At 56.2% G+C, this 27,680-nt stretch overlaps 1 protein-coding gene across 2 annotated transcripts; it reads left to right on the top strand.

Moving 5' to 3' along the window:
- The first annotated feature begins 1,669 nt into the window (after nucleotides 1–1,669).
- Nucleotides 1,670–27,680, top strand: ADAMTS15 (ADAM metallopeptidase with thrombospondin type 1 motif 15). Of its 2 annotated transcripts, XM_061203002.1 has the most exons (9): nucleotides 1,670–2,965; nucleotides 13,873–14,005; nucleotides 14,738–14,905; nucleotides 15,082–15,365; nucleotides 20,429–20,606; nucleotides 22,269–22,450; nucleotides 22,552–22,727; nucleotides 24,246–24,364; nucleotides 27,137–27,680. In XM_061203002.1, exons 1-9 carry the CDS (start codon nucleotides 2,009–2,011, stop codon nucleotides 27,247–27,249), a joined length of 2,310 nt encoding a protein of 769 aa, XP_061058985.1. In that variant the 5' UTR covers nucleotides 1,670–2,008; the 3' UTR covers nucleotides 27,250–27,680. The 2 variants fall into 2 exon arrangements, with proteins under 2 accessions (XP_061058985.1, XP_061058984.1); XM_061203001.1 differs by lacking the exon at nucleotides 27,137–27,680 and having other exon boundaries at nucleotides 24,246–26,954.

Below are 27,680 nucleotides of genomic sequence, written 5' to 3'. Positions count from 1 at the left end.
ACACCCTCTCTCTCTCATTTACAGAGCATAGACACCGTCTCTTCCTCATTCACAGAATGAATCTCAGCCCGGTGCATCTCGGTTGAAGAGGGGCCCCAGGAGACTCGCGGGCATCCCAGCACTCTTCCTGTTCCAAGGCCCCAGGGGCTCTTGCAGACGGGATCCTTTATGGGGAGAAGATAATGGGCAGAAAGCCCTCTCCGCCATGGACCCGTCCCAGCTTTCTCTTCCCTTCAACAACAGGGCTGTTTACTCGCCAGCAGCCACTTTCCTGAGAAAATTCCAAACTTCTTCCGAACACCCCCTTCTCATGCTTCATGGCGTCACATACTGTCCTGCCCCCTCCTCTTGCGAACCCAACCCAGAGCCCTTTGGTTCTGGGAAGATGTTCTCGGTGTCAGGAGAGACTAGGAAAGGCTTCCTTCCTCTACTTGACCTCCTTCCTGGTCAGAAGAAAAGATGTGGATTGCCGGCGACCTAGGGAGGACCTGGGGCCCAGAGCCTGAAACCGGACTCCTAGCCTCCCCGCACAGTAAGCACGAGCTCGCGGCCTGACGGCCATTCCACCCACACACCCTCAGCGACGCACTCCGGGGTCCTGCGTCTACTTGGTCAAGGATCAAATGAGAGGAAGTCAGGGAGGAAATACTTTTTCTTGATGATTCTCCCACCATCCACCAGTGCCTCAGCGCCTCCCGGGCGGGAAGAGCACCTCTGACTCTGCCTCCCCCCCTGCACTGGTGCGCTGGTCAGTGCTGAGCACGGAGGCTCCCCTCCCTCCCTCAAGCCCTGAGTGGCAGTGTCTGCCCATTTGGGTGGTGTGAACATCCCACAGGACCTGGTCCGAGCTCCCGTCGTGACACCTCAGCCTGGGGCCATGCGGAATGGCGCACCACTCAATCCTGCCATCATACTCCCACCCCTCTGCTCTCCTGACCCGGGGGCTGGGGGCTGTCCTGGAGGCTCAAGAGCACAGATAACTCTGCACAAATAATTAGGAAGCGATGGGGCTTGTTATTAAACTTAATTTATAAGTTCACATAATTAAAATGTTAGGAATGACTGTGTAACAGCCGACTGGCAAAGTTCTTGAAAAATTAACCGTCAGTATCATCCCAGCCAGCACACCACCGCCCCCATGGCAGACTGTGGACCTGGGCGGCCCTGGCTTCCAGAAGGTCCCTCCATGTGCCCGGGAGTGTGCACATTTACAGGGGGCAATTCTTGGTTCTGGGACTTTTAGGGGACACTAGGATGAGGAAACAGCAGGGATGCTGCAACGGTAGGGGTGAGGGGGTCAGTGGCGGTTCTTCATGTCCGACTCCTGACCCCAACTGCCTTGAGATAAAGGCTAAGACCCAGAGAGCGGCCGGATGGTGGGTCCGGACCGATGTGTCGGGCACTGGGACTTAGCGTGAGGGCAGGACACGAATCCAGACTCCGGCGCTGGTTTCTCTGGCCAGCCCACGCCTCCTGCCTCAGCTCAACGCCACTCCCTCCCCGCCAAGTGGCTCTCCGCTCGGGAGGCGGGACCGAGTTCTTCGGTGGCCCCAGGAGGCTGCAAGCTTTGGGAGGCTGGGAGGGGAGGGAGGGGAGGGAGGGGAGGGAGGGAGGGCGCTGACTGGGCAGTCCAAAGAGGAGGGGGCCTTTAATAGGCTCGCCCAGCGCCTGGTTTGCGGCGCTGCGAGCGGAGCGGCTGCGGTTCGGAGGAGCGGCCGACACCTCCCTCTAGTTCTCGGCTGCAAATCTTCGTCCTTGCACTTGACAGCGATTGTACTTCAGCTCCCAGGGCGCGCTTTGCTTGGAAAGGCACAGGTACGAGGCGCGAACTGCCCGGTGCACGCTCGCTGCTGGCGAGCAGTCTCCCTCCCCGGGGCTCTCCTTTCTGGGAGCTGCGGGCGGTCCCAGGCGTCGGTGGTTCTGGTGCAGGGGCTGCGAGGAGACGGTGCCGGCGGCCGGGGAGCCGGCCGAGCCCTTCCCAGAGCGCTGCTGTGCGCCGCCCGGCGCCATGCTTCTGCTGGGCATCTTAACGCTGGCTCTCGCCGGGGCACCCGCTGGCGGCTCAGAGCCAGAGCGAGAGGTGGTGGTCCCCATCCGACTGGACCCGGACATCAACGGCCGCCACTACTACTGGCGGGGTCCCCAGGACTCCGGGGATCAGGGACTCATTTTTCAGATCACAGCATTTCAGGAGGACTTTTACCTACACCTGACGCCGGATGCTCAGTTCCTGGCGCCCGCCTTCGCCACTGAGCATCTGGGCGTCCCCCTCCAGGGACTCATCGGGAGCTCTCCGGACTTGCGACGTTGCTTCTACTCTGGGGATGTGAATGCCGAGCCAGACTCGTTCGCCGCCCTGAGCCTGTGCGGGGGGCTACGCGGAGCCTTTGGCTACCGAGGCGCCGAGTACGTCATTAGCCCGCTGCCCAACGCCAGGGCGCCGGCGGCGCAGCGCAACGGCCAGCGCGCACACCTCCTGCAGCGCCGGGGCACCCCCGGCGGGCCTCCCTCAGGTCCCACGTCTCGCTGCGGGGTGGCCTCAAGCTGGAACCCCTCCATCCTGCGGGCCCTGGACCCTTACAAGCCTCCGCGGATCGGCTTAGGGGAGGGTCGCAGCCGGCGCAGGTCCGGGCGCGCCAAGCGCTTCGTGTCTATCCCGCGGTACGTGGAGACGCTGGTGGTGGCGGACGAGTCGATGGTCAAGTTCCACGGCGCGGACTTGGAGCATTATCTGCTGACGCTGCTGGCCACGGCGGCGCGGCTCTACCGCCATCCCAGTATCCTCAACCCCATCAACATCGTCGTGGTCAAGGTGCTGCTTCTCGGAGACCGCGACACGGGGCCCAAGGTCACGGGCAACGCGGCCTTGACGCTGCGCAACTTCTGCGCGTGGCAGAAGAAGTTGAACAAAGTGAGTGACAAGCACCCTGAGTACTGGGACACCGCCATCCTCTTCACCCGGCAGGTGAGTTGATTTGTCACCTCTTTGGACCCAGATAGCCCCCATTTTTGGGGGGGAGGTCACTGCCCTTAGCTCTCCAAATGCCCTCTGTGGCGCGCAATCACCTCCATCCCCCACCCCCGAGTTGAAATCTCGTTGATCTCTTCCGACTGCCACTCGGGATCTTCCGGGGAGAGCCGGCTCCTGGGCTCGGTGGAGCTCCGGCTCTAGTGCATCCGGATGCACGTGGGCGGTCAGAGGAACGCCTGCTCCTTCGGAAGGTGTAGGCCCGGCGCGGCCAATGAGCGCCTCCTGGATCCGGCGCCGAGGGGCCGGAACCCAGGAAGTTGCCGCCCCGGAGCCGCAGTTTGTCTCCAAGGCAGACAGGAGGCGCTCTGAGGATGGTGTTGGCGAGGTCCGCCCCTACTGTAAGGGGGCGTCTAAGTCCTTTCGGACATATCCTTCCCAGGCTTCTTTTTTTCTGCTTGTGGAACTGGAAGTTGAGCGCCTGCTGCTTTTCTCGTGGATAACATGTCGTTATCCTCTATCTGTCCTGGGCCTGGGAAAGCTGGATTGGGATAGAGGGGCTCGGTTGGGATTTTTCGTGGGGTGCAGTGAAAGGACAGACTCAAGTACAGGCAGCATTTCCGTCTTCCTTGCTGCTTCTCCTACACCCGTCTGTGCTGGGCCTGTCTCCTCTTTGAGGAGCTTCTGGTCCATTCAGGGCAGGCAAACGGTTCGAGGCTTGGAGTTTCAAGTGGAGCTTCACTTAGAGCTGAGTTGAGGACATCTCTTTCACTTTTCCCGTGTCCCTGTTGGTGGAGTGTGACCCTGTGCCCTGATGTAGGCTCTGGGCGGAGCAGGCAGGGCTGCTCATGACCCAGACTCACTGACACTTCCTATGACGGTGCTTGAATACAGGGCTCCAGCTTCTGGCCCTGGCAGTGCGGAAGTGGAGTGAGCTCAGGGCAGAGCATCTGGAGATCCCAGCTGCAGGGTTGGAAAGATACTAAGTCTTAGGATTAGAAAGACAGATCAAAAAAGCAGATCAGAAAAGCAGCTCTGCCTTTTGCTATGGATCTGTTGAAAATTTAGATTCATAGTTGTTGCAGTGACTGGGTGCTGTGTTTTTGGATTCTTGAAATTTCTCAGATACAGGAGACTGGGAGGAAGGCGAGCATCCATGTGACCTGCTGCTTCCTCTGATTTGGGGGGCTGTGGTTTGAATCTGTGCCAGGCTCTTGTTTTGTTGACATCATAACCACGGGCTTCTGGGGGTGGCAAGGAATCCTTGGGTACCTGTGGGGCCCTGACTCTCCACTGTATCCAGAGGGACTGGCGCGCATGGGGCTGGAACAGGAGCTGAAGACGTCCACACTAACCCATTTGGCACAGCTGGGCCCTTCCTGGAGCTAAGCTTCCTCCTTTCCCAGCCTTCTCCTCCCACCACCTGGTTCCTCTAGGGAGGACTTTGGCCCGAGGCCGTTTCCTTGCGCTCATTCTTCCAACTGAGGTCTGTGGAGCCGTCACTGCCCAGCCCCTACAAGCACTGCCTGAGTCACGGGGAAGCCGCAAAGGAGGAGGCTTCAGCCTCTGCACGCAGCCCAACTCGGCAGTCGGATGGCTGGGGAAAAAGCAAAGGCCAAGAACAGGATCTCTTAATGGGCAAAGCAGCTGTTGCCCCATCTGCTACCTGGGATGCCCCTGTGGAGGCCATTCACTGGTCTAAAGTAACAGACCTCCGTCTCTACTGCCTGGTGGTGAGGCTGACTTTTGGAACCAGCCCTGGGAAGAGCACTCCTGCTGGGGATATGGGCCATGCCGTCAGAAGGATCCGCCTTTTGAAGAAGAAGCAATCAAACAGCGTGACAGCTTCTGTTTGTCAGCGGTGTGTGCCAGACCTCCCCTAGGGGGCTATGTTGACCATGCATAATGGGTACAAGATGTATGACCACTTGGGTCGGAAGCAGGGATGTGCATGGTGTGACTCTTAGAAGCTGTCTTTCCCTTAGGCGTGGAGAGGGCAAAGCCAGAGAGTGGGGAGGCTGTGTCGGCAGGCCCATTATGCCGGTATGTGCTTCATGCTTCAGAGCAAACATCTCTCCTCCACCTCCCTGCCAGTACAGACTTCAGGGCCTGCTGCATTCTCAGAGCCTTAGGAACGGCTCATTCCTGAGCTCCCCGGGGAAGGTACAGTATGAGATGAGAACACCAGCGCGCAGCTGCTCTTTCTAGACGGAGGCCGACGTGGTCTCCAGGAACCTGGAGTCTCCTCTCTGCTCCAACGCAAGAGGGACTTTTGTCTTACTTTGTAAGGGCGGGGAGTAATCCTTTAAATCAGATGTGTGAGCTTCTCTGCTTAAACCCTATTTATTGGAATAGTGGTGTAATCAATGCTTTTTCAAACTAAAATTTGAAAAGAATATATATAATTTGTTTGGATAAGACGTTTTTTAGAAAGGTGCTTATTTTGTAAATTACCTTTTGTCTCTAAACGACCTTGAACTGACGGACACCGTTTTTTGTGTTGTTGTTGTTGTTGTTTTTAACATTTATTTATTTATTTGGCTGCGCCGGGTCTTAGTTGCAGCACGTGGAATCTTCGTGGCTGTGTCCGGGATCTTTACTTGTGGCATGTGGACTCTTAGTTGTGGCATGCAGGATCTAGTTCCCTGACCAGGGATCGAACCCGGGCCGCCTGCATTGTGAGTGTGGAGTCTTAACCACTGGACCTCCAGGGGAGTCCCTTTAGAGTCACCTATTTCTTGGTTGCCCCAGAGAAATTGGAAAAATGGCTATTGCCTCTTTCTGATTGCACTCCGGTTGTGTTTCTCACGGGGAGGAAGCAGTTAGGAAGGGGCTTGGCCGGATGGTACCTCCTCCTGTGAGGAAGAGGTGAGAGCAGCTCCAGGGAGCTCCCGGTGCCGGGGTGCCCAGCAGAGAGCAGGAGGAGGGCAGGCCTGGCAGGCGTGGAGTTCCCCTCCGACGTCTCAGAGCTGCAGCGGTGGAAACAAGCCCGGGCCAGGCTGTGGGGAGCCTGCTGTCCCCTTGGCAGGAGGATGGAGGGATGTGAGGTATTGAAATCAAAACACTGGGAAGATGAGACCCAGGGAGGATCCTTTACTGTCCACAAAGGGGAAACAATGGCTCCTACAGCAAGGATTTTGACAATTGGAGGAGTTTCCTTAAAGATTCGGAATAAGTCCATTCCCGTAGGAAGAGTGCACGTTGGACTCTGCAAAGTGATCAGCCTCCAGCTCATAACAGCAGGGTGAGGTCACATAGGGCTGGAACCAGGATCTGTGGAGAATGAGAGCCAGCCGTTCTGTGTGGACATTTATTTCTGAGAGGAGGAGTTTCTATGGCTTCTGCTGTGCTGGGCAGTGGTCCAGTGGGACCGCACTTCTCCGGGTCTTCTCTCTCTTTAGGTCTAGCGTCTCTGCTGTTTGGGCAACTTTGTGGTCCGCTGGCTTCCATTCATTTATCCATACATTCTCGTAACACTTATTGAGCATCTATTATTTCTGGTACTATCCTGGGCTGTGGAGCTACAGATACTCCTAAGATGTGGCCTCTGGTCTCCAGGAATTCACTGTGTGTCAGGGACCCCTGACAAGGAAACAACCCGTTACAATGCGGTGTAAGTGCCCTGGCGAAGGCTCGGACCCTGTCTTCTGGAAGCCCAGAGGGGGGTCATTCTCTTTAACACTGGAGTCTGGAAGCTGAGGACAAGGGACAGACAGATGCTGGACCGAAGGAAAGGCAAGAAGGAAGGAGGTGGTGGTGATGGGACAGGAAGCTTGTTTTCTACCTTGCAGGAGGCCCTTCCTTCAGGCCACCTTCTGGTTGGCTATTTGTGACATTTCCTCCATGGGACTTGCTGTTTTTTAGGATTCATAGTTTGTGGGGTTTTTTTGCCTGCTTATTCCTTCATTACTTGTTTTTCCTGTCGCGCTGAGTACCGTGCTTGCTGCTGCCTCGTCCCCTTCTCTCCCTGATTTCTTCCGCGCTGTCTTCTTCCTCTTGTGGGGTCATCGAGGCAGGCTCTCTGTCATCGTTCTCTTCTCTTCCTCTCCTCACTCATGCTCTCACCTTTCCTCCTCTCACGTCCCAAGGCTGGCGCTTGTCTTCCCGTTCTGGCCTTGGGTTTTGTGGGGATGTATATGTATTCTACACTGTGCAGAAAGGATCAGCATTCTGGACCCTCATTTGAAACAGAGGCCAGTTCTTTCCATAATCAACTAGTTGCAGCATGGCAGTGAAATTTAGTGTTCCGACAAAAGAAATGCTAATGATAAAATAATAACATGGATTTTACACACATCTCCCAACACAATACAAAGAATCATAATTTTGTCAGGATCTTTTAATTTTTTAAAAAAATATTTACGTATTTGGTGGCATTAGGTCTTAGTTGTGGCAGGCAGCCTCCTTAGTTGCAGCATGTGAACTCTTCATTGCAGCATACATGTGGGATCTAGTTCCCTGACCAGGGATCAAACCTGGGCCCCCTGCATTGGGAGCATGGAATCTTAACCACTGCGCCACCAGGGAAGTCGCCAGGATCTTTTAATTTTTTTTGCTTTACCATGTTGTATTAGTTTCAGATGTACAGCAAAGTGATTCATATATATATATATATATATATATTCTTGTTCAGATTATTTTCCTTTATAGGTTATTACAAAATATTGAGTATCGTTCCCTATGCTATGTAGTAGGACCTTGTTGTTTATTATATATATGTACGTATGTGTTATATGTTTATATATATATAAAAAACATATGTAAGTGTATATATGTTAATTCCAAACTCCTAATTTATCCCTCCCCCAACCCCTTCCCCCTTTGGTAACTGTAAGTTTGTTTTCTATGTCTGTGAGGTCTATTTCTGTTTTTATAAATAAGTTCATTTGTATCATTCTGTTACATTCCACATATAAGTGATATCATATGATATGTGTCTTTCTCTGTCTGGCTTACTTCACTTAGTATGATAATCTCTAGATCCATTCATGTTGCTGCAAATGGTATGATTTCATTCTTTTTTATGGCTGAGTAATATACCATTGTATAAATATACCACATCTTCTTTATCCATTCATCTGTCGATAGACATTTAGGTTGCTTCCAGGTCTTGGCTATTGTAAATAGTGTTGCTATAACATTGGGGCGCATGTATCTTTTCGAATTAGAGTTTTTGTCTTTTGTGAGAAGCTTTTTTGAAGTCAGGTCTTGGAGGAAGATGTTAGCAGAGAGAGAGAGACAGCTGTAGATTTGGCATTTCATAGTTTGTAAATCTTTATCACTGAGTGGAAACTCAACCCCACTCCTTCTGGGAGGGAGGAGGAGGAGAGATGATTCTCCCTGGCCTGTAGGGTGATAGTTCTTCTGCCTCGTTTCTTACTTACAGCAAATAAGCAAGCCAGGAGTGATGGGGGAGGGTGGGGAGGAAGTTTGGAGGGAGGAACGTGCCCTGGAATCTTTTCTTTCTTTTTTTAAACGCTGGTTAGTCAGGAGGGCCAGCGAGGTCGGTTCCTCAGTAGGTCCTGCCCTTCCCCTGCCTTTCAACGTCTCTGTAGCTGTTGGAATCACATGGGGCCCTCACGCTCACCTTGCTGTGACACCTTGCCTGGGTCGCAATGGAAAGAACACAGGCGTGGAGTCGGGCAGAGCTGAGTTGGGATCCTGGCACTTGCACTTTTAGCAACAACAGTGAGCGAATCAGCTGTTTGAACTACTCTCCCCTCATCTGTGAAACAAGGATAATGAAGATGACGAGGGTACCTGACTGGCAGGGCTGTTGAGGGGACGAGCTACCGAGTGTTCCAGAACTGGTGCCCAGCTGATACCATCGCTGCCTTAGTCTCACTCAGTATGTTTGCTGTTGTCCCGTCACCACCGATGGGTCCCTGGCCAGAGCTTAGGTTTCAGACGGCCCTGCTTCAAAGCATTCTGCCCCATCCGCCTGCAGGTATGCCCACCACTTCCTATTTGTGTGGAAACTCTGGGCTCCACAGTTGCCAGTCCCGCTGATCTTCCGGGCAGGACCTCTCTACATCTTTGTAGCCCCTCCGATGGGCCCATGCGTGTCACCATTGTTCAGTGTGTTCGCAGGAGGGAGGTGCTGATGCAGTGAAAGGACCACAGAGCTCTGAGTGCTCAGGTAGTTTCACTTCCCTTCCTGGGGACTGTTCATCCAACTTTTGAGGCTGCAGGGTTGGGAGAGGGAGCCTCGGGTTCTTTGGCATTTCATCTTGGCTCTTTACCATCAGGCTTTGCCCAGGAGGAGCCGGCAGACGGTGCACGGCAGGGCTGGGGTCAGTGTGTCTGTGCAGGTGTGGGGCTGGGAGTCTGGCGCAGACCCCGTTCCCAGAGCACTTGTGGCCTTTAATCCTGCCTTCCCCTCCCCCCGGGCCTCTCCGGTCCCTCCCCACCCGTGACCAGCCTGCGCTCTGGGGGCAGGGGGTCCGGAATGGACGACCTTGCCCTCTTGAGAGCCCCCAGCCCCTTCGTTCTTTGGGAGCACGTGCCCCGGAAGTAGCATGCAAGGGTGGGGAGGGCCCAGCTCTGCTGATGCACTGCCTGGGTTCAGCCCTCCCTCGGCCCCTCCCTCCTAGTCTAACCTGGGCTTGCTGTTTGACCCTGGGCTGGTCACGCATCTTCTCCGGGTCTCATCTGTAGAACGGGGCCTGGTAATGGCATCTCCTTCATAAAGCTGCTGTGAGGATTCTGTAAGCGCTCAGAATAGCGTCTGTGCATGAAGGCCAGCTACTGTTGGACGTGGTACGCACCCTTCCTTGAAGTGACGGCTTCTGGAGAAAGTTGTTTGGTCTTCCTGCAGTGAGGTTGCTCTGCTTCCTCAATGATGTAATTCTTGTTTGGTTTCGTCCATCTCTTGCTGGGATACCACTTTGTATATCTTGAGGTGTTTATATCCCAGTGGAACAGAATCTGCTGATAGAAGCTGCCTGCGTGAGCTAACCTCTTCTTCCAGGCGTCCTGAGTCACACTGCCCAGGCACTGAACTGCTAGATTTTTTTTCTTCTAGCAAAGCCACGCCCTCCCATCCTTGGAGATTACAAACAGAAGTGGATTCTGAGTTGGATGAAGAAATCCAGTGACGCCTGAGAGATTCAGCTGGGTAACAAGCTGTGGGGCAGTGTTAATACAAGTGCAGGGTGGTTTCACCAGTGATTAGGATACCCTAACTCGTGTGGTGCCATCCAGACCAAAGGCCACTGCTGGCCTGGTGTCAAAAGGCATGGATGCGGACCCCATTCTTTACGTCGTAGCGGCATGGCCTCGGGGGAGTGATCTTAGCTCACGGAGCCTCAGTTTCCTCACCTGTAGAATGAGAGGGCGGCTCTGAAGTGCTGTGAGTAGAATTCGTGGAAGCTGCGGCGCGGCCGTGAGCGTGAGTGCTGGCTCGCACGCGGAGGAGTTCGGTGTGAGCAGGAAGTTGGCTCCATCAGAACACGTATCTTCTGCCACATTAAAAAAATGAATGTGCTTGATTTTTGTGGGTCTCCCTCTCTTCCTACCGTTGAACACACGAGCATCTCAGCAGATGGCGGGGGAAGTGAGAGGAGGTGGAAGGAAGGCCGTAAGGAAGGCAGCTGCCGGGGAGGTGTGGTGCGTGTGTAGCGCACAATCTTGGTAAACATGGGATAGGCCGCTGCGAGGTGTTATCCTTATTTATTGATTTGTTTCCAAAATGCGGCTCTAGTCCTACATAATTTTTATAAAAAGAGACAATTAGAAAAGAATAATCCAGGAGGATTAAGTTCTTGGCCAAGATGATTCTTGGGTCATTTGGGAAGGCAGTTGCAGCTACAAGAAGAGATGGCAAATCACCAGAAACAGTGAGGGGCTGGGCTGGGCGGTGCCTACGCCCTCCAGGTGGAAGGAACCAGAACCGTTTCAGTTTCTGGAGACAAGTGCCTGAGCTGAAGAGGTTAAGGCAGCTTGAGTGCATCTGAGTTCGTTCCAGAAGGGTGGAGACACACAGGGCCACAAACGAGGCACCATGGGACCCTGCATAGCCACCTGTGGGAGTTCAAAGCGTGGAGGCCCAGCGAGGCTCCATCTGAGTCCTGACTCGGGGCAAAGGGCCAGGCAGAGGGCCAGGCAGCACCTCTGACCCCACGCAGCTGGTCTTCCCACAGCGATGGGCTGGGTACTGCGGGACAGCTGCTCTCAGCTGCATCCGACCCGCAGGAAGTTTGCCGGCTCTTGCCTTGTTCCTCTTGTTTGATCCAGGGAAACTGGGATTTCTTGATGGAAAGAACAGGTTGCTCCTGGCCAGGAAGGGCCTGCAGCTGCATGTCTGCTTCAGAGAGAATCCACACTCCCCGAGAGGAAGGCGGCTTTTGGCTTTAAGGACCTCCTGACCACAGAGGCAGGCTGCCCCGCGGCCGCCGGACTCCAGCCTGAGCTCTCACTCTGCTCTAGCCTTTTCCGCTGAGCAGGGCAGGGGATGGGCCTCTGAATCTCCACGTGGGTGACTTCACGTTTCTGTGACTCAGTTTTACCAACTACATAGCATGGGTCAGCAGACCAGATCAGCTTTAGGGTTCTTTCCATTCTACAAGCAGACCGTTCTGGGTGTTCCTTTTATAACCCAGAGGCCGGGGGGTGGGGCTGAGCACCCTGGGGTTGGGAAGGAGCAGAGGCTTCAGGTGCTGGGACCGTCTGGGTTTTAGTTGGGAGCTGGCCCTTCCGCAGAGGAGGAGAACGAGGGGACAGGAGTGACTTGCCCGAAGGGACACACCTGCAGCGTGATGGGCCAGGACCAGACTCTGGGCTTCTTGGTGCTTGTTGCTGTGCCCTCTCTTACACAAGGCCAGTGCTGGGTGCACATGGTGGCCCGGGGACAGTGTGACACGCTCGTCCTGCAGGCTCTCCCTACAGGCTGTGACCGCCAGGCTAGAACTTTCAGGGCGACCGCCTTTGTGGGCTGCTGTGCTCTCGTGCCCCCCTCCCTCTGCCCCTGCATGAGCCTCCCTGCCTCCCTTCTGTCCTCTGCTCCACCGACCCAGCCTGCTCCTTGGTGGCCACGCTCCCTCAACCACTGGCCAGGTGAGCCTCCCCCGTGCCAGCCCCCATGCGTCCTGACAGCAGGTGTTTTCTGGGTTTCAGAACTCTGGTGGAGGGAGAACTTTCTGGGGAGTGAGCCTTTGGAGAGGGAAGGGGACTTGGAAGAGGCCGGAATTCGAGGTCACCCCGGGGGCTCCCAGAAGGGACAGAGGAGCTGTGAGCAAGTGTGGGACAGCTTTTTACCCACCAGAGACTCGGGTGCCCTCGGGTTCAGTCTGATCGCCCTTTAAGCTCTCTGGCCAGAATCCCCGTGAACTCCTGCGGAGGTGTGACTGTCACCTGACCGTGAGAAGCCGAGTCTGACTGCTCAGGCGGTAAACTTCTGAGCGCTTGGGATTACATTCTCCTGGCTTTCTGTGCTGTGACCACGTTTCCTCCTGTGTGCCCTGGCTCCCCTTACACGCCCTGGCTGCCCATCTTTTCCCCACGTCAGCACACACACACCCAGGCACACATAGCCCCCTAGGGAGACACACAGCTGAGGACAGCTCTCCGTGCCTGTTGTGTGAGCCCCTGGGCTCCCGGGGGAAACACCCGCAGTGCGTGGACTCAGGAGATGCTGGGTAAACAGCTGCGATGAAGCGGACAGAGGGTGAGTGTCCAGCCCTCAGACCCTGAGTGGGACTTGAGCTTCTCTGAGCTTCAGGGGACTCTGAAGAGGTGCCTGTGGAGGGTGACGGTGGCAGTCATTACTCTAGTGGATGCTGGAGGATTAACTAGCACTATGTGTGTCACCCGGTGTCAGCATTTACTCAGTCACCACCGTGATCAGCTGTGATCATGAGTCGCGGTCTCCACCGTCGACAAATGGGTGTAATACTACCTCTGCCTCCTCAGCCTGTGGTGGGGATTACACGAGATGCTGCACGTCAACTTCGTGTAAACTGTCAAATGCCCTCCACGTTAAAGGCAGGGATGTGATGTAGAGAGTACCAGTGTCACCCGTTCAAAGTGTCTTCTCAGGAGGAGCAGAATGTGTACAGGTGTCTCTTCCTACTTCCAACTCCGGGCTCCGAAGGCACCTGGATGCGTTGCTGGCCCATAATGCTCCTGAGTCCTGCGAGATGTGCCCCCAGGAGACCCTTCCACATCCGTGAAGTGTATTCCGTCCGGGCTGCCAGAGGCTCTGGCCCCGCTGCAGGCTGTTTCAGTGCAGAAAGAGGGACCTTCCTGCTTAGGTCATGACTCATGTAATGTATCTTCTTCGGAGCGGCTGTGCAGCCCGTGGTCCCCCAAGCCTCTGTGGCCAGTGGAGCTGGGTCTGTATCTGGGCTTGTCTCTGCCTCGCTGTGCCTACTCCCAGCCCGCGGAAGCCGGGCCTTGGGCAGGGCGGGCCCTTGGCCAGTGACCCTTTGGCTGAGAATCTGAGCTTAATTCATGGTGGTCCAAAGGCAGTCCCTCATCAAGGATCGAGGCTCCCAGAGCCGACCCTGGCTGGAGTGGTGCCAGCCTTCCACCCCCTCCTGCCCAGCGAGCCACGACCGGAACCTCACCCGGCTGGGGTGTCGCCGTTTTCGGGGCTGGAAAGCTGTGTCTATAGAAAGCAACGGTCCTTTCAGTGTAATCCTGCACCTCCTTATTTCCTCCCAGGGCCTCCCCGGGTAGGATTTGGGTCGCATCTTCTCAGCGAGCCGCCGAGCTTCCCTCCTGAGGCTTTTTCCCTGTGTGCATTCCATGAATGACAGCCCTGCAGCCCCCTAGGCAAAGGGCCTGGCTGGGAAGTGCTGGGCCTGCTGGGGCCCGGAGTGGGGCGAGTGCCCCTCCTTCCCATCTGGTCCTTCTGTTACGCCTCTAACTTCTGGACGGCTTCTGCTTCTCCCCAACCTGGGCAGGACCTGTGCGGGGCCACCACCTGTGACACGCTGGGCATGGCCGACGTGGGCACCATGTGCGACCCCAAGAGAAGCTGTTCCGTGATCGAGGACGACGGGCTTCCCTCGGCCTTCACCACTGCCCACGAGCTGGGTGAGGCGGGGGGCTCTTGGGGGAGGGAGGAGAGTGCCCTTCTGGGTTTGCACCGGGTGTTCTGGGCAGGGGTAGACGTCTATCTTTGCTCCCTTGGGCTCCTTCCTTAGGGTCAGAGTCGGCCTTGGTGATGTCTCACTTTCCCGATCGCCCCAGCCCAGGTGGCCGGTGATACTGTGTCGGTCAGCGGTCAGAATGTCTCATCAGCTAGGGGCCAAGGGGAGAGTAGGTTCCATAGCCTGCTGTCCTCACTGAGCCCACAGCCGATGGGCAGGGCAGGACCTGTGAGACCATGCTCTCTCTCTCTCTGTTTTTTTAATATAACAGCAATAAAACCCCAACATCATTTTTAAAAAAAAAATTTATTTATTTATTTGGTTGTGCCGGGCCTTCGTTGTGGCAGATGGCTTCCTTAGTCGTGGCTCGTGGGCTCCTTAGTTGTAGCATGCAGGCTCCTTAGGTGCGGCACGCACGTGGGATCTTAGTTCCCTGACCAGGGATTGAACCTGCGCCCCCTGCATTGGGAGTGTGGAGTCTTATCCACTGCGCTGCCAGGGAAGTCCCCAGGAACATGATCTTGAGGACACTTGCAAAGCAATCTACCGTTAGGCAGAAGCGACCCGCCTGAAAGCCGTAGACCCAGGTCCTCTAGCTCCCGCCCCCCACCTGCCCCTCGGGCTGCTCCACGCTCGCCCGCGTGCCGCCCTCTGAGGCCTCTCGCCTCCCCCGCAGGCCACGTGTTCAACATGCCCCACGACAACGTGAAGGTGTGCGAGGACGTGTCCGGGAAGCTCCGGGGCAACCACATGATGTCCCCGACGCTCATCCAGATCGACCGTGCCAACCCCTGGTCGGCCTGCAGCGCTGCCATCGTCACCGACTTCCTGGACAGCGGGCACGGTAAGCGGGGCCCCGGGGAGGCGGGCTCGGCCCGTCCTGTCTGTGCCCCGTGGCCCATGGCGTCTGACGGGGCCCATTCCATTCCCCTGCCTTCATCCCTGCTCCCGTCGAGACCCTGCGCTGGCCACGGCCACCTTTCTGGCTCACCCCTGATGAGCGCCCTCGGCCCCCTGCAGGCGACTGCCTTCTGGACGAGCCCAGCAAGCCCGTGTCCCTGCCCGAGGACCTGCCGGGTGCCAGCTACCCCCTGAGCCAGCAGTGCGAGCTGGCCTTCGGCCTGGGCTCCAAGCCCTGCCCCTACATGCAGCGCTGCAGCAAGCTGTGGTGCACGGGCAAGGCCAAGGGCCAGACGCTGTGCCAGACCCGCCACTTCCCCTGGGCCGACGGCACCAGCTGCGGGGACGGCAGCTTCTGCCTCAAGGGGGCCTGTGTGGAGAGACGCAGCCTCAGCAAGCACGGGGTGAGTGGGCTGGGGGGCGGGGGGGGGGCTCCGGGGCCCTGTCCTGGGGACCAGCCCTGGCACACGCTGCTGTGTGGCCGGAACTGTATCTCACTGCTGCTCTGTGCCTCGATTGCCCTGGCTGCGGTCCTGGCCCCTCTTGACTCCAAAACCGGAGAGAAAAGATGAGGCTGGTCAGAGAAACTGGCGAGGCCGTAGGCAGGTGGGGTGCTTTCCCAGGGGCAGCGGGCCCGGCCCTGAGCTGCACCCTGGGAGGAGCTCTGGAGCCCAACACCTGGAGCCCAACACCTGGAGCTCGGACTGGCTCACGGCCTGCTCCTTCCTTTCTGCCCTCAGCGGGTGTTTCATGGCCGGGGAGCCGTGGGCTCAAGATGAGCCGGGCTCAGAACCCTATTTGTTACATCCGGAACCAAGCTTCAGTTTCTGTTGTGACTGGTCGTTTTTGAAGTTGAAACATAAATGAACAAAAGTTATTTTTTCCCGATAAATAGGAATAGCAACCAAACCGGAACAAATTCAGAATCCAAATATTCTCTGAATATAATAAAAACTTTATTTTCTCCAGATCTTGGGTTGGGATAGCAAAGGGATTTGCGCTTTTCCACCAAAAGGAATGAGAAAGAGGCCCATCTTCTCCCTTGATACTGACGGGGATTGTCCAGCCCTCTCCTGCCCCTGCCTTGGCCACGGGAGGGCTTGCCTTGGGGTTTTATGTACTCAGAGGCCATGGATCAATAATAAAAAAGCATTCACCAAGCACTTTATCCATTGCGCTGAGATGGCATGGTACAGAATTATGTAGAATCTTCTGTGTTCTGGGAATATACGTTTAATTAAAGCTTCATTCATTCATTAGGCAACAACCCAGTCTATTCAGGGATCTGGGTAAAGTACTGTGGTGGTCAGAAAAACGAATGAAACGTGGGTCATGTCAGAGAGGGCTCACAGTCTAGTGGGGAAGCTAGAAATGTAACTGTAATCCAAGACGCAGAGGGGTGTGTGCTGTGTGTTGAGACAGTGTGAGAACGTGTCATGGAGAACAGGGATGAGAGATTAACGATGATTAGAAGGGCCTGAAAAAGCCTTGATGAGGAGGTGGATTTGAAGAGAGCCTCGAGGGATGAGTAGGGTCTCAACAGGCAGAGCTGGAGCAGAGTCTGGGAGGTGGGCTAAGCTGGAGGCTTGCGTGGATGAGTACTCCATTGGAGGCATCTTTGGGAGGGTGGTTTGCTACTAGCCCCTAGTTGCCTTGACTACCAGCCTGATGCATTGAGGCTGGAAGGTCCTGAGGACAGGCCAGTCACTGCCAGTTCCTTCTCTTGGGAAGATGAGTCGGAGGATAAAGAGATTGGTCAGGGGGATACTGGATACAGGAAATGTGATGGGAGAAGCTCTCTGGGCCTCTCAATCCATCAGGAGCCAAATCCACTCTATCCTCAAACTTCTTTCTGAGCGAACTGCCCCTCCTCCACCCTGGCCCTTTAGGGAGGACACTGCCTTCATCAGCCGAGGTCAAAGCACAAAGCTTGTCCTGTTAATCACCCCAGAGATCTCATTTCAGGGGTCCCACTCTGTCCACTGAAGCCCTATTTTCCCAGCTCACTCCCTCCAGTTTTGGGACTCCAGCAATTCTTCAATCCCATCTGGCCTACAGTCCCTTGATCCGACATCTTTCCGTCGTCCCTCAGGCTTCTCAGGCCCTCACCAGCCTCTTATTGAGCTGAGAGACGGTGGTCCCTTGTTGGAAGCACTGCTTCACGTACACTCCTCTGCCCCCGTCCCCATTCATCGTACCCACTGGGCTAAGCCACCACGCTGGTGGCATCTGACCCCCTCACCTTCTCAGTGGTGCCAGCGTAGGTGAACACGGCCGGAGAAGCACACGCAGCCCTGCTCGCTGGCCTCAGCTTAGATCAATGACCTGGACACTGCGGTGGGCCTGTCCTGATGCTCAGGGGTCACGTCACGTTTTATTTCCTGAGTTCTCACTCTCCCAACCACCTAAGCTGTTACTTCACACCTTCACTTCTCTCTTCCATGACCAGCTCTTTCTTCCTCATTTTTCACTTTTGCCAGTGACCTTTCTTCCTCTTTCCCTAAGAAAAACGAAGCATTTAAGTTATCAGACGTGAACTGCCACCAGCTCCCAGCACCGCATCCACCGCCGGACCTGCCTCTGCGCCCATGGCGCTGCCTTTCCTCCTGCACAGCGGACGAGCTGCCCACACGCTCACCTGAGGCCAGGCTTTGTGCTTTGCGCTCCGATGCTCTCCTCTCCCGTCTCTTCAAGGAAAGCACCCTGTCAATCTCCGCTCTCTCTCCTGCAGCATCGGATTGTCCCCTGTTGGGTCGGATCGTTCCTATTAGGATGCACGCTGTAGTTTCTTCCACCTCAAACTACACTTCTCACGATCCCTCCTGTTCTCGTGTATCACAGTCTCTCTCCTTGACTCCCTTTTACAGCAGAGTTCCTTGAAAGAGTTGTATGAACCGGCTCTCACCGATGCCTGTCTTGCCACTTTTCTCTGGAGCTCATTCCCAACAGGCTTTCAGTCCTCCTGTTTCTCTGAAATAACTCTTCTTAAGGTCACCAACGACCTGCACGTTGCTGGTCGGTGATTCTTGCCTGACCTGCGAGCAGCATTTGACCCGGCCATGGCTCTCTGCCCTGAGGACACAGCCTCACCTGCCTCGGTTTCCCTCCTCCCCCACGGCTGCCCCTTCCCCACACTCCTGTTTCCCAGCATTGGGGTGGGTGCTGCAGAGCTCGGTCCTCGCCCCCGTCAAGATCCACGCCACCCTCTGAGGTGGTTCATCTAGATCGCTGGCTGTAGACACCATTTATATTTACATGTTGAAGACTCCCAAGTTTGCTGCTCAGACCTCTCTCCTGGACACTGCCTGTCTCCCTGGATCTCTATCTCCCCATCTGGATAACTGATGACCGTCCTAAATACGACATCTGTAAAAGGCAGCTCCTCGTCACCACCCCGAACCTGCTCTGGTGTCTTCCAGGTGCTCAGGCCAACGCCTCTTTGCCACAGACTCGTGTCCAGCAATCCCTGTGGACTGTCTTCGAAGTCGATGCAGAGCCTAACCATTTCTCACCATCTCCTCTGCTGTCACCCCCTCCCCGCCACCGCCCCCTGCCCCGTGGATTATCACCCCTGCTCCCTAACCGGTCCCCCTGCTTCTGACCTTACTCCTAACAGACGGTTCCCTCCAGAGCAGCCAGAGGGATCTTTTGAAATGCAAGCCAGGTCCTGCCACTTCTCTGCGCGGACCTTTCAGGGATTTCACTCCTCGCTCAGACACAGTGAGCCCCGTCTCTGTCTTCAGCCCCTGCCCTTCCCGCTCCCTCCTCGGGGTCTTTGCGCTGGATCGCTCTTTCCCTAATATCGACATGCTTCACTCCCATACTTCCTTCAGGCCTCTGTACGAATGTCGCCTCAGCGGTGAGGCCTCCATGCCCCCCTGTAACACAGGGCAGCCCACCTCGCCAGGGCCCTCCCCATCTCCCGCTCCCAACACCTGCTTTAACCCCATCTGACACTATGTGCACAGGCTTATTTTTATGGTCTGTCTTCCCCGCTGGGATGCAGTTGCTTCAAAGGCAGGGGTTTGCTGCACATGGTGCCAGGCTTGTGGTAGGAATTCAACAAATGTTTGGCAAATGAGTGACTGAATGGCACATGGCAGGAGTGTTTCCCGTAGGAATGGGTAGGAAGAAGTGATGCCAGGTAAAAAAAACCATAGCATCGTCTCAGAAGCCACAGGAGCAAAGTTAAATATTGAAGATTGGAGACCACGGGTCTGGGCACGGACTCTTTCATTCTTTAGGGGGGGGTCACTGCTGACCTTTGAGAGGGGACACTGCTGACCTTCGAGAGGGGTCACTGCTGACCTTTGAGAGAGCAGCTCCCGTGGTGCGATGGGGACAGAGCCCGTACTGCAAGGCACGGAGGAGGGAGCAGGTAGAAAGAGCAGGTGTGGCTGACTCTGGGGAAGGGAAGGCATGAATGAGGTGGGCTATGGTTTGAGGAGAAAGCAGGGTTCAGGGAAAGTGTCCTTCCTCAGGATGAAACTCTGAGCATCTACCTAAGTTAAGGTATCTGTCTTACCTGCAGCCGGTTCCTGACTGGCTCCGTGCAGGTTCGTGGCTTTCGGTGACCTGTGACAGCCTCTCCACCAGCCTCGTACACCTGGGCCCTGTTGCCCAACTCGTGTGTATTCAGGGCTGAGAACTGGCTAAGAAAAACATAATGAAGACTATAAATTTTCTCTCCCTTCTCCACCCTCTTGAAAAGTAAAACAACACTGCATAATTCACCCCAAAGCCAAACAGAGTTTCAGGATTGCTCAATAGTCTCCTATCTTTATCTCCTCTTAGCACAAACATCACATCTGCTGGTAGTGAAACTTTCTCAAATTTAACCCCGGATTGAGGTGAAGACCAGTCTGGCTTGGTGAAAAGTCTGAATTATGGAAACCTTACAAATAAAAATATTCAGATATCTATGGCGACACGGTTTACTGGCCACCCTTTAGACTCAGAGACTTTTGTAAGGACACTAACGACACAGAAAGAGAAACCCTGAGCTCCCTCGCGGTGGTAAGCGCGGAGCGAGGAAATTTCACACACGCTGCATCATTTAAATCTTCCATCTGACCTCACACCCGAGGTCGATGTGCTGGCCCCATTTTTGCACACGAAGCACCTGAAACTTAAGGAAGTTTCTCTGCTTGCTCAAGATCACCCATGTGGCGAGGGCAGAGGCCCGGGTGGAACTTGCCTGCCTGACTCCGCAGCCAGGAGCCCTGTCCTGCGCGCGGCCTCGTGTGTAACTGGGAGCAGTGGGCACTTGCTAATCAACGGGCTGAAGTGTCGTGTGCATCCCAGGCACAGGATCATTTGCTGCTCATTTTCTCCCTCGTGGCACAAAGTGGGTTTCGTTCCGGTGGGGTGGCACGGTGGAGGCTGTCCCCGAGGGGCTCCTGGGCAGGCTCAGCGTGTGGGTGTGGTGCCCCGACCCCGCAGGGACATAACAGACCCTTCCTCACAGGTGGACGGCTCCTGGGCCAAGTGGGAGCCCTACGGGCCCTGCTCGCGCACGTGCGGCGGGGGCGTGCAGCTGGCGCGGAGGCAGTGCAGCAGCCCCGCCCCCGCCAACGGCGGCAAGTACTGCGAGGGAGTGAGAGTGAAATACCGCTCCTGCAGCCTGGAGTCCTGCCCCAGCTCAGGTGAGCGGGGCGGCCGCGGCCGGGCTGGGAGGTGGGCCGGAGGCCACAGAGCTCCTGCAGTCGAGATTCTCACTCCCAGGGCACAGTCCGGACGTGCAGATGTGCAGAATCCTTGGGATCATTTCTTGGCCTCGCCACCTTTGCCAGGGCTGTTTTCCTCTGATGCTGAGGCTGGGAGTCTAGATGGCCCAAGGGGTCAGGACACTAAAACCCTCTTAGCTAAGCACAGACAAGCCCATCTTCATAAGCAGAAGTTCTTTTTTTTTTTTTTTTAATAGGTTAGCTTTTAATTTGTTTTCTGAGAATAATCCTTTGCAATAACAATAGCAGAATGGAAGTAATATGGTTTAGAAAAAAAAGGAACTGTTACATATCCCTTGTTTGACTTTCCTATAGACCACGATCAGCTGTCTGTAATTTGCTGGGATAAAAGTAAATTACATCTTTTCCACATTCTCAGTTTCTTGCTATTTTTAATGAGATTGGAATAGGTACAGCCCAGTTTCAAACTCAGACACCATTCTTACTTGTATACAAGCAGGAATTCTTTCTTTCCTTCCTTCCTCCCTCCCTCCCTCTTTTTTTCTTTCTGGCTGCGTTGGGTCTTCGTTGCTGTGCACGGGCTTTCTCTAGTTGCATCGAGTGGGGGCTGCTGTTTGTTCCGGTGTGTGGGCTTCTCACTGCAGTGGCTTCTCTTGTTGCAGACTCTAGGCCCGCAGGCTTCAGTAGTTGTGGCATGCAGGCTCAGCAGTTGTGGCTCGCGGGCTCTAGAGCGCAGGCTCAGTAGTTGTGGTGCACGGGCTTAGCTGCTCCGCGGCATGTGGGATCTTCCCGGACCAGGGCTCGAACCCATGTCCCCTGAATTGGCAGGCGGATTCTTAACCACTGAGCCACCAGGGAAGTCCAAGCAGGAATTCTTTATCCAAGCCTCATGAATTTGGGTGGGAGGAAAATGACATCTCTATATTTACTAACCTTTTAATCTAAAATTTAGTATTTCCTTCAGTTAGAAATTTAGTAGTTTGTACTAACCCTTCCACCCCAAATTTAGTATTTCTCTTAATTAGGCAACAAACTACAATGCTAGTCACAGTACCTGTGGCTCTGCCACTAGAAATCACGGGCATTTTCATATGTTGCATATTTTCAGTTGTTGCAGATTTTCCTTCAAATGGCCTTTGTGCTCATCACTACCTCACGATTACAGTGGGTTTTAGACTCATTATTGGATCTTGTTATTTAATAGGTTAACAAGGAAGCACATAAATCACAAATACGTTTCAAAATATATTGATAGTTGTATATAAATATAATTGGTATTCTTTGTCATCTATCTATGTATTTTATGTATTTAAGAACGTTCTGAAAGCAGTTTCAATAGACTGCTGGGGGGTTCTATTTAGGATTCTGGTTAGAGGGAATTTAAGGCCAGACCACTGGGAGAGGTGGCACATTGCCTGCGGGATGCGTTACCATCTGTATCCTGCATCCTTTGGTCCCCGCCTGCCTTGGGCCTTTGAGGTGGGGTGGCTTCAGTGATGAGGACCACTCGGCGGCGGGTGAGGACAAGCTGTTTAGAGCCGGGGGAGGCTGAGCGCCCCTGAGGGGCGTCTCTCCTTTGCCCCTCCCTTTAGCTTCCTGCATGTGCTTCCCCCTCCCCAGCCTCTGGCAAGAGCTTCCGGGAGGAGCAGTGCCAGGCCTTCAACGGCTACAACCACAGCACCAACCGGCTCACCCTGGCCGTGGCCTGGGTGCCCAAGTACTCGGGCGTCTCCCCACGGGACAAGTGCAAGCTCATCTGCCGAGCCAACGGCACCGGTTACTTCTATGTGCTGGCACCGAAGGTGGGTGAGCCTGGGCAGGGGACCAGGGCAGGGGCAAGGTCTGGGGGAGCATCAGGCAGAGTTGCCCCCGCTCCTCTTCTCCCCTTCCTGGGCCACTGCAGGTGGTGGACGGCACCCTGTGTACCCCTGACTCCACCTCGGTCTGCGTCCAAGGCAAGTGCATCAAGGCTGGCTGCGACGGGAACCTGGGCTCCAAGAAGAAGTTCGACAAATGTGGGGTGTGCGGGGGAGACAATAAGAGCTGTAAGAAGGTGTCAGGACTCTTCACCAAGCCCATGTGAGTTCTGGGCCCCGGGGGGTGGGGGGAGGGAAGGAGGGCAATTCCCGTGCAATTGCCCCCAGGCGTCGGAAGCTTGGGTTAGATGGAGTAAATGTCAAATCCTGGCCAGTACCCTTGCTGCAGAGGCCACTCGTGCTCGGCTACAAGTATGATGTTCATTCATTCATTCATCCAACAAAGATGAAGGCTTGACTAGGATGCCACTTAGCTGGAGATGATATTCAGGCATTTGGCAGAGTTGTTAGGGTCTGTCTAGAATTCTAGAGTGAGGCTGACCTGTGTTCAAGTCCCAGTTCCCCATTTTCTGGATGACGCTGGGCAAGTGACACAATCTCTCGAATTCTAGATTTCCCCGCTTGTAAAGTGAGGACGATGCTAATATATTTCATGTCCTGCTATTGTGAGGATTAGGGAGTTAATTCAAGTAACATGTTTAGCATAGTACCTGCTGCATAATAAATGCTCACTAAATGTTCACGATGATGATAACAAAACATACCTGGGGACAGATGTGACAGCCTCCCCCTTTTCTGAGCCTGAGGCCCTGGCCTTGGGGACAAGATTAAGCCGAGAATGGCACTAAACTGCAGGGAGACGGCGGAGTGAACGGCTGGGACTGAGGGAGCCTGCTCCTGGGAGATGGGTGCCCAGATCAGCTGAAGAAATGTCTCTGCTGAGCCTGGGCTCCTGCCTTTCAGAGGTCCAGCACGTTCCCTTTATTTTCAGGGGGATGTGCTCCTTGCAAAGTCCTGACCCAAGCTCTGGAAGAAGCAGGGGCAAGCAGAGTCCCTGCTGTCTCCGTTGAGGGGTGTGCTTGGCTCTGAGGACTTGGGGGTCCAGGTGCCGGTGGCAGTAAGGCCTCGATGGCTGTCCAGGAGCCTCGCCCGCCCCCTGGCCACAGTGCCCTCTGCCGAGCCCGGGGTGCAACCCCTCTGGGCACTCGGGTGCTGCAGGCGGGTGGTGTTGCAGGCTGTCCCTCAGGGGCCCGCAGGGGAGACCGGGCTGGGAATTAAAGGTAGATCCCCGGACTCTCTTCACAGGCTAAATGGCAGGTGTCCCTTTCATAGACTAGTGGAGTGGGAAGGAGCTGAGGCATCATCTCTTTTAACCTGCTCATTGTGTAGATGAGGCCCCTGGAGCCCAGAGAGGCTGATTGCTTGAAGCCACCAGGGAGCTGGCGCCCGAGCCAAGGCTTGGTGTAGGTCCCTGCCTCCAGGGTGTGTACCTCCCTGCATCAGCCCCAGCCCTGGCCCCTCCTGTCCTCCTCGCCCTTCCTCTCCGCTCCCTCTGGAGGCGACAGGTGCAGCCAGCGTATCCGGGGTGGGGGTGCTGGCCGATGTGCCGGACAGCCTCCCCACCTCTCCGTTTGTGTGACCCATGGACTGGGCCAGGCCCTGTACTCTGCCACCTGCGTGACCTGCCCGGGGTGTGGGAAGGGGAACCCGTCTCGGCGTCGGAGGGCAGCGAGGTCCTCCTGCAGGCATCGGTCTAATGCTTACTCTTCTGCCGCCGCAGGCACGGCTACAATTTCGTGGTCGCCATCCCGGCGGGCGCCTCCAGCATCGACATCCGCCAGCGCGGCTACAAAGGGCTGATCGGAGACGACAACTACCTGGCCCTGAAGAACAGCCAAGGCAAGTACCTGCTCAACGGGCACTTCGTGGTGTCGGCCGTGGAGCGGGACCTGGTGGTGAAGGGCAGCCTGCTGCGCTACAGCGGCACGGGCACCGCAGTGGAGAGCCTGCAGGCCTCGCGGCCCATCCTGGAGCCCCTGACCGTGGAGGTGCTCTCCGTGGGGAAGATGACGCCGCCCCGGGTCCGCTACTCCTTCTACCTTCCCAAGGAGCCCCGGGAGGACCGGGCCCTGCCGCCCACGGGCCCCCGGGCCCCCTCTGTGCTCCACAACAGCGTCCTCAGCCTCTCCAATCAGGTGGAGCAGCCGGACGCCCGGCCCCCCGCGCGCTGGGTGGCGGGCAGCTGGGGGCCGTGCTCGGCCAGCTGCGGGGGCGGCCTGCAGCGGCGGCCCGTGGACTGTCGCGGGCCCCCCGGGCAGCGCGGGGCATCCGCCTGCGACGCCGCCCACAGGCCGGCGGACGCGCGCGCCTGTGGGGAGCCCTGCCCGGCCTGGGAGCTGGGCGCCTGGTCCCCCTGCTCCAAGAGCTGCGGCCGGGGCTTCAAGAGGCGTCCGCTCAAGTGCGTGGGCCACGGAGGGCGGCTGCTGGCCCGGGACCGGTGCAACCTGCGCCGGAAGCCCCAGGAGCTGGACTTCTGCGTCCTGAGGCCGTGCTGAGCGGAGCGCTCCGCCTCCTCACTCTCCAGCCCCTCGCGCTGCTGCCTCCGGGGCGGCCACGGGCAGAGGGCAGTGGCCGGGGCCCAAGCCACGAGGTCACCCACATCCAGGGACAAGGACCTGGGCGGGGAAGCTAAGTCACTAAGGCACAGTCTACCTCACGCCCGGCTCCTCCGGGGCCAGCCTCGGGGTGAGGCTGAGAGGTGCTTGGAGCTGGGCAGGAGGCACCGGGCCCAGTCTCCCAGGGACCTGGAGGATGGGCCCCTCCCCGCAGAACTTCAGGGACCTTGGCCCCCGTCAGGGAGGCCGCAGGCTGCTGGAAGAGCCAAGGCCCGGCAGCTTGGCAACTTCAGGGGGCCCCAGGGCTCTGAGCCGTCTCTGAACAAGGCAGGTTTTTATGGTGCTTTCAGCCACTTTCTTTTCTGACTGATGTGGACTGAACAGTGAAAACTGGCTGGGGGTGGGCAGAGCTGAGGGGCAGGGGGCAGGTATAACTGGAGCCTGGGCCGCTCCATTTGGGATGAGGTGTGTGGGGGACAGTCCCAAGTTCCTCATCTTCCTTCCACCCTCGGCCGTCCCTTAAAGGGTCACCTCCTCTCCCTGTGTCGTCCAGTCTTCAGACTAGTGGGAGGGCTTCTGCATAGGTGTCCTCTGAGGCTTTGCAGGTGGAGGTAGGCGGTCAGTAAGGAGACTGTTGTCTTCTTCAAGAGGGATCCGACCATCAAAAAAAAAGATGCTGGGGTGATGGATTCTGTGCCCGAAGCAGGGAGTTTGAGGAGAGATCTAGAGGGTTCTGCTGTCACTGGGGCTGGGTCTGAGCTTTGCAGGAATGTCGCCCTAGGATGGGGAGGAGGGGGCCCCAGTTCTGAAGGCTTCTTCCTCCAGGGAGCCAGATATAAATAAGGTTGTTACCTTAACCCAGCATTGCCACAGTCCTGATCCCACGAGGGGGATGTGGGACATGCCCAGAAGGGCCAGGTGCTGAACAAACAAGTGGGCATCATCCAGACAGCTACATGCGGTCTTGCCTGGGGTCTGTCACGTTGCATCGCAGGCTGTAGTTTCTGCAGTTGGATAACGGGGTTCACTGTTTGCTACCTCAGGCTCTGCTCTCTGGGAACCCACCCTTGTCCCTCCCTGGGGCAGTGGGGACCCTGGTGCTTCCAGCAGCCCCGGCTCTCATCCCCTGTAGACTGAGCTGCCCAGACACAGAGATGAGCTTGGGTGCATGCTTCCTGCTCCCCACAGCCCGGCCACCCCCCGGGCCTCCAAATGCGATGACAGGGTCTCTCTCTTCAGGTGCCATGGGGACAGGTTTCAGGAGACACCAGGAATCACTTAGCTGACCCAGGGGCCCTTGGCAGCCACCAGTAGGAACTACCGGAGACTTGTCTATCTCGGAGACACGGTAGCGGAGCGGAAACCGGATGTTTCCTACAGCTCCAAGGGGGACGATGTTTTGGAGTTAGGGATTCTTTGGCCACGCAGGGTATTTCTTGAGGGTGCAGCTGCCCCAGCACGAAGACAGGAGATTCTGCCTCTGAGAGCAGGTAGTGAGTCCTGGACCTCGGTGAGGTGACAGCACAGCACTGCCTTCCCTGGGAAAGGCAGTCAGCCCTTTTACTGGGTTTCCCCTGATAGAATCCACAAACCAGCCGACCAGCCAGGTGAGCCTGGGATGGTGTTCTAATCCCAGTCTGACCCTGGCTGAGCCCTGAACAAGTTCCCGCAGGGGGCGAAGGGCAGGAGGATCTCGGAGGCTGGGCTGCAGCCACCCTTGAAGAAGGGAGCGAGGAGGAACCCCCCTCCCTGCCCGAGCGAACACTGGGGCTGCAGGGCAGAGGTGGACCCCCGCTAGCTGACGACAGCACCGCACCCTGTGCTTGGTGCAGCCCTCCTCGTTGAGGAGAGGGTGGCGCGGGGGCGTGCGGAAGGGGCGGGGACCGGGTGGGTGGGAAGGGGGCTGCCGTCACTGGGGGCGCCTGGCCCCCAGGAGAGCGGCTTGACGGATCGTTTCCAGGAGGGACAGCTAACCTTGTTCCTGACGTAAGCTGGGTCTCAGCGCTCTTTTCTGTCATGATGTTTTCCTTTTACCTTTTTTTTTCCTTTTTAAAAGAAGTACGAGCAAGACAACTTGGGAGGTGTGTCTTGTCTGGGACCATTTCACTAATCCAACCATACTCTCCAAGGCTGAGCAGAGACAAGCCTCAAGGCACAGGTTTCTGGTGATGGAGAAAAAGTTAAGGTGGTCTCTCATGTCTGTGGAAGAAGAGGAACATTCTGGGGCTGCAGCAACCTCTTCCGAGGGGTGTGGACCAGTAAGGGTCTGGGCTCAGGAGCCCGTGCCTCCTCTGCCCGTTGTGTGCACTGATTGGAGGATCTCAACCTCGTGGGCCTCGCCATGCTGGAGCAGGGGCAGGGGAGCCGAGGACGGGAGGAGGGACCCGAGTGCCCCCAGCCTGGGCACTGGCTCCCGAAGGCACTAGACACTGTCGTTTACTGAGACCCCCTTGTGTTTGGTTCTTTTGCATTCCGTGTGTGTACTGCAGAAGGATGGAAGGACCTGGGTACTGGCTGGGCTCTGTATACTGTGTATACGTGGGAGCTGGCCGCTGCGGGGACAACGGCCTGCTCCCAATAAAGTTGTATTTAAGACCCGT

This window comes from Eubalaena glacialis, chromosome 10, assembly GCF_028564815.1.
Source record: "Eubalaena glacialis isolate mEubGla1 chromosome 10, mEubGla1.1.hap2.+ XY, whole genome shotgun sequence".
In the NCBI taxonomy this organism is placed as follows: domain Eukaryota; kingdom Metazoa; phylum Chordata; class Mammalia; order Artiodactyla; family Balaenidae; genus Eubalaena; species Eubalaena glacialis.
This window is presented reverse-complemented; position numbering and strand designations above follow the sequence as displayed.

Bases quoted from the DNA above. Each gene is read 5' to 3' on its own strand.
- ADAMTS15 (XM_061203001.1), top strand. From the start codon at position 2,009: ATGCTTCTGCTGGGCATCTTAACGCTGGCTCTCGCCGGGGCACCCGCT. The intron at 2,966-13,872 runs GTGAGTTGATTT...CAACCTGGGCAG, and splicing joins CCATCCTCTTCACCCGGCAG to GACCTGTGCGGGGCCACCAC. The intron at 22,451-22,551 runs GTGGGTGAGCCT...GGGCCACTGCAG, and splicing joins TCTATGTGCTGGCACCGAAG to GTGGTGGACGGCACCCTGTG.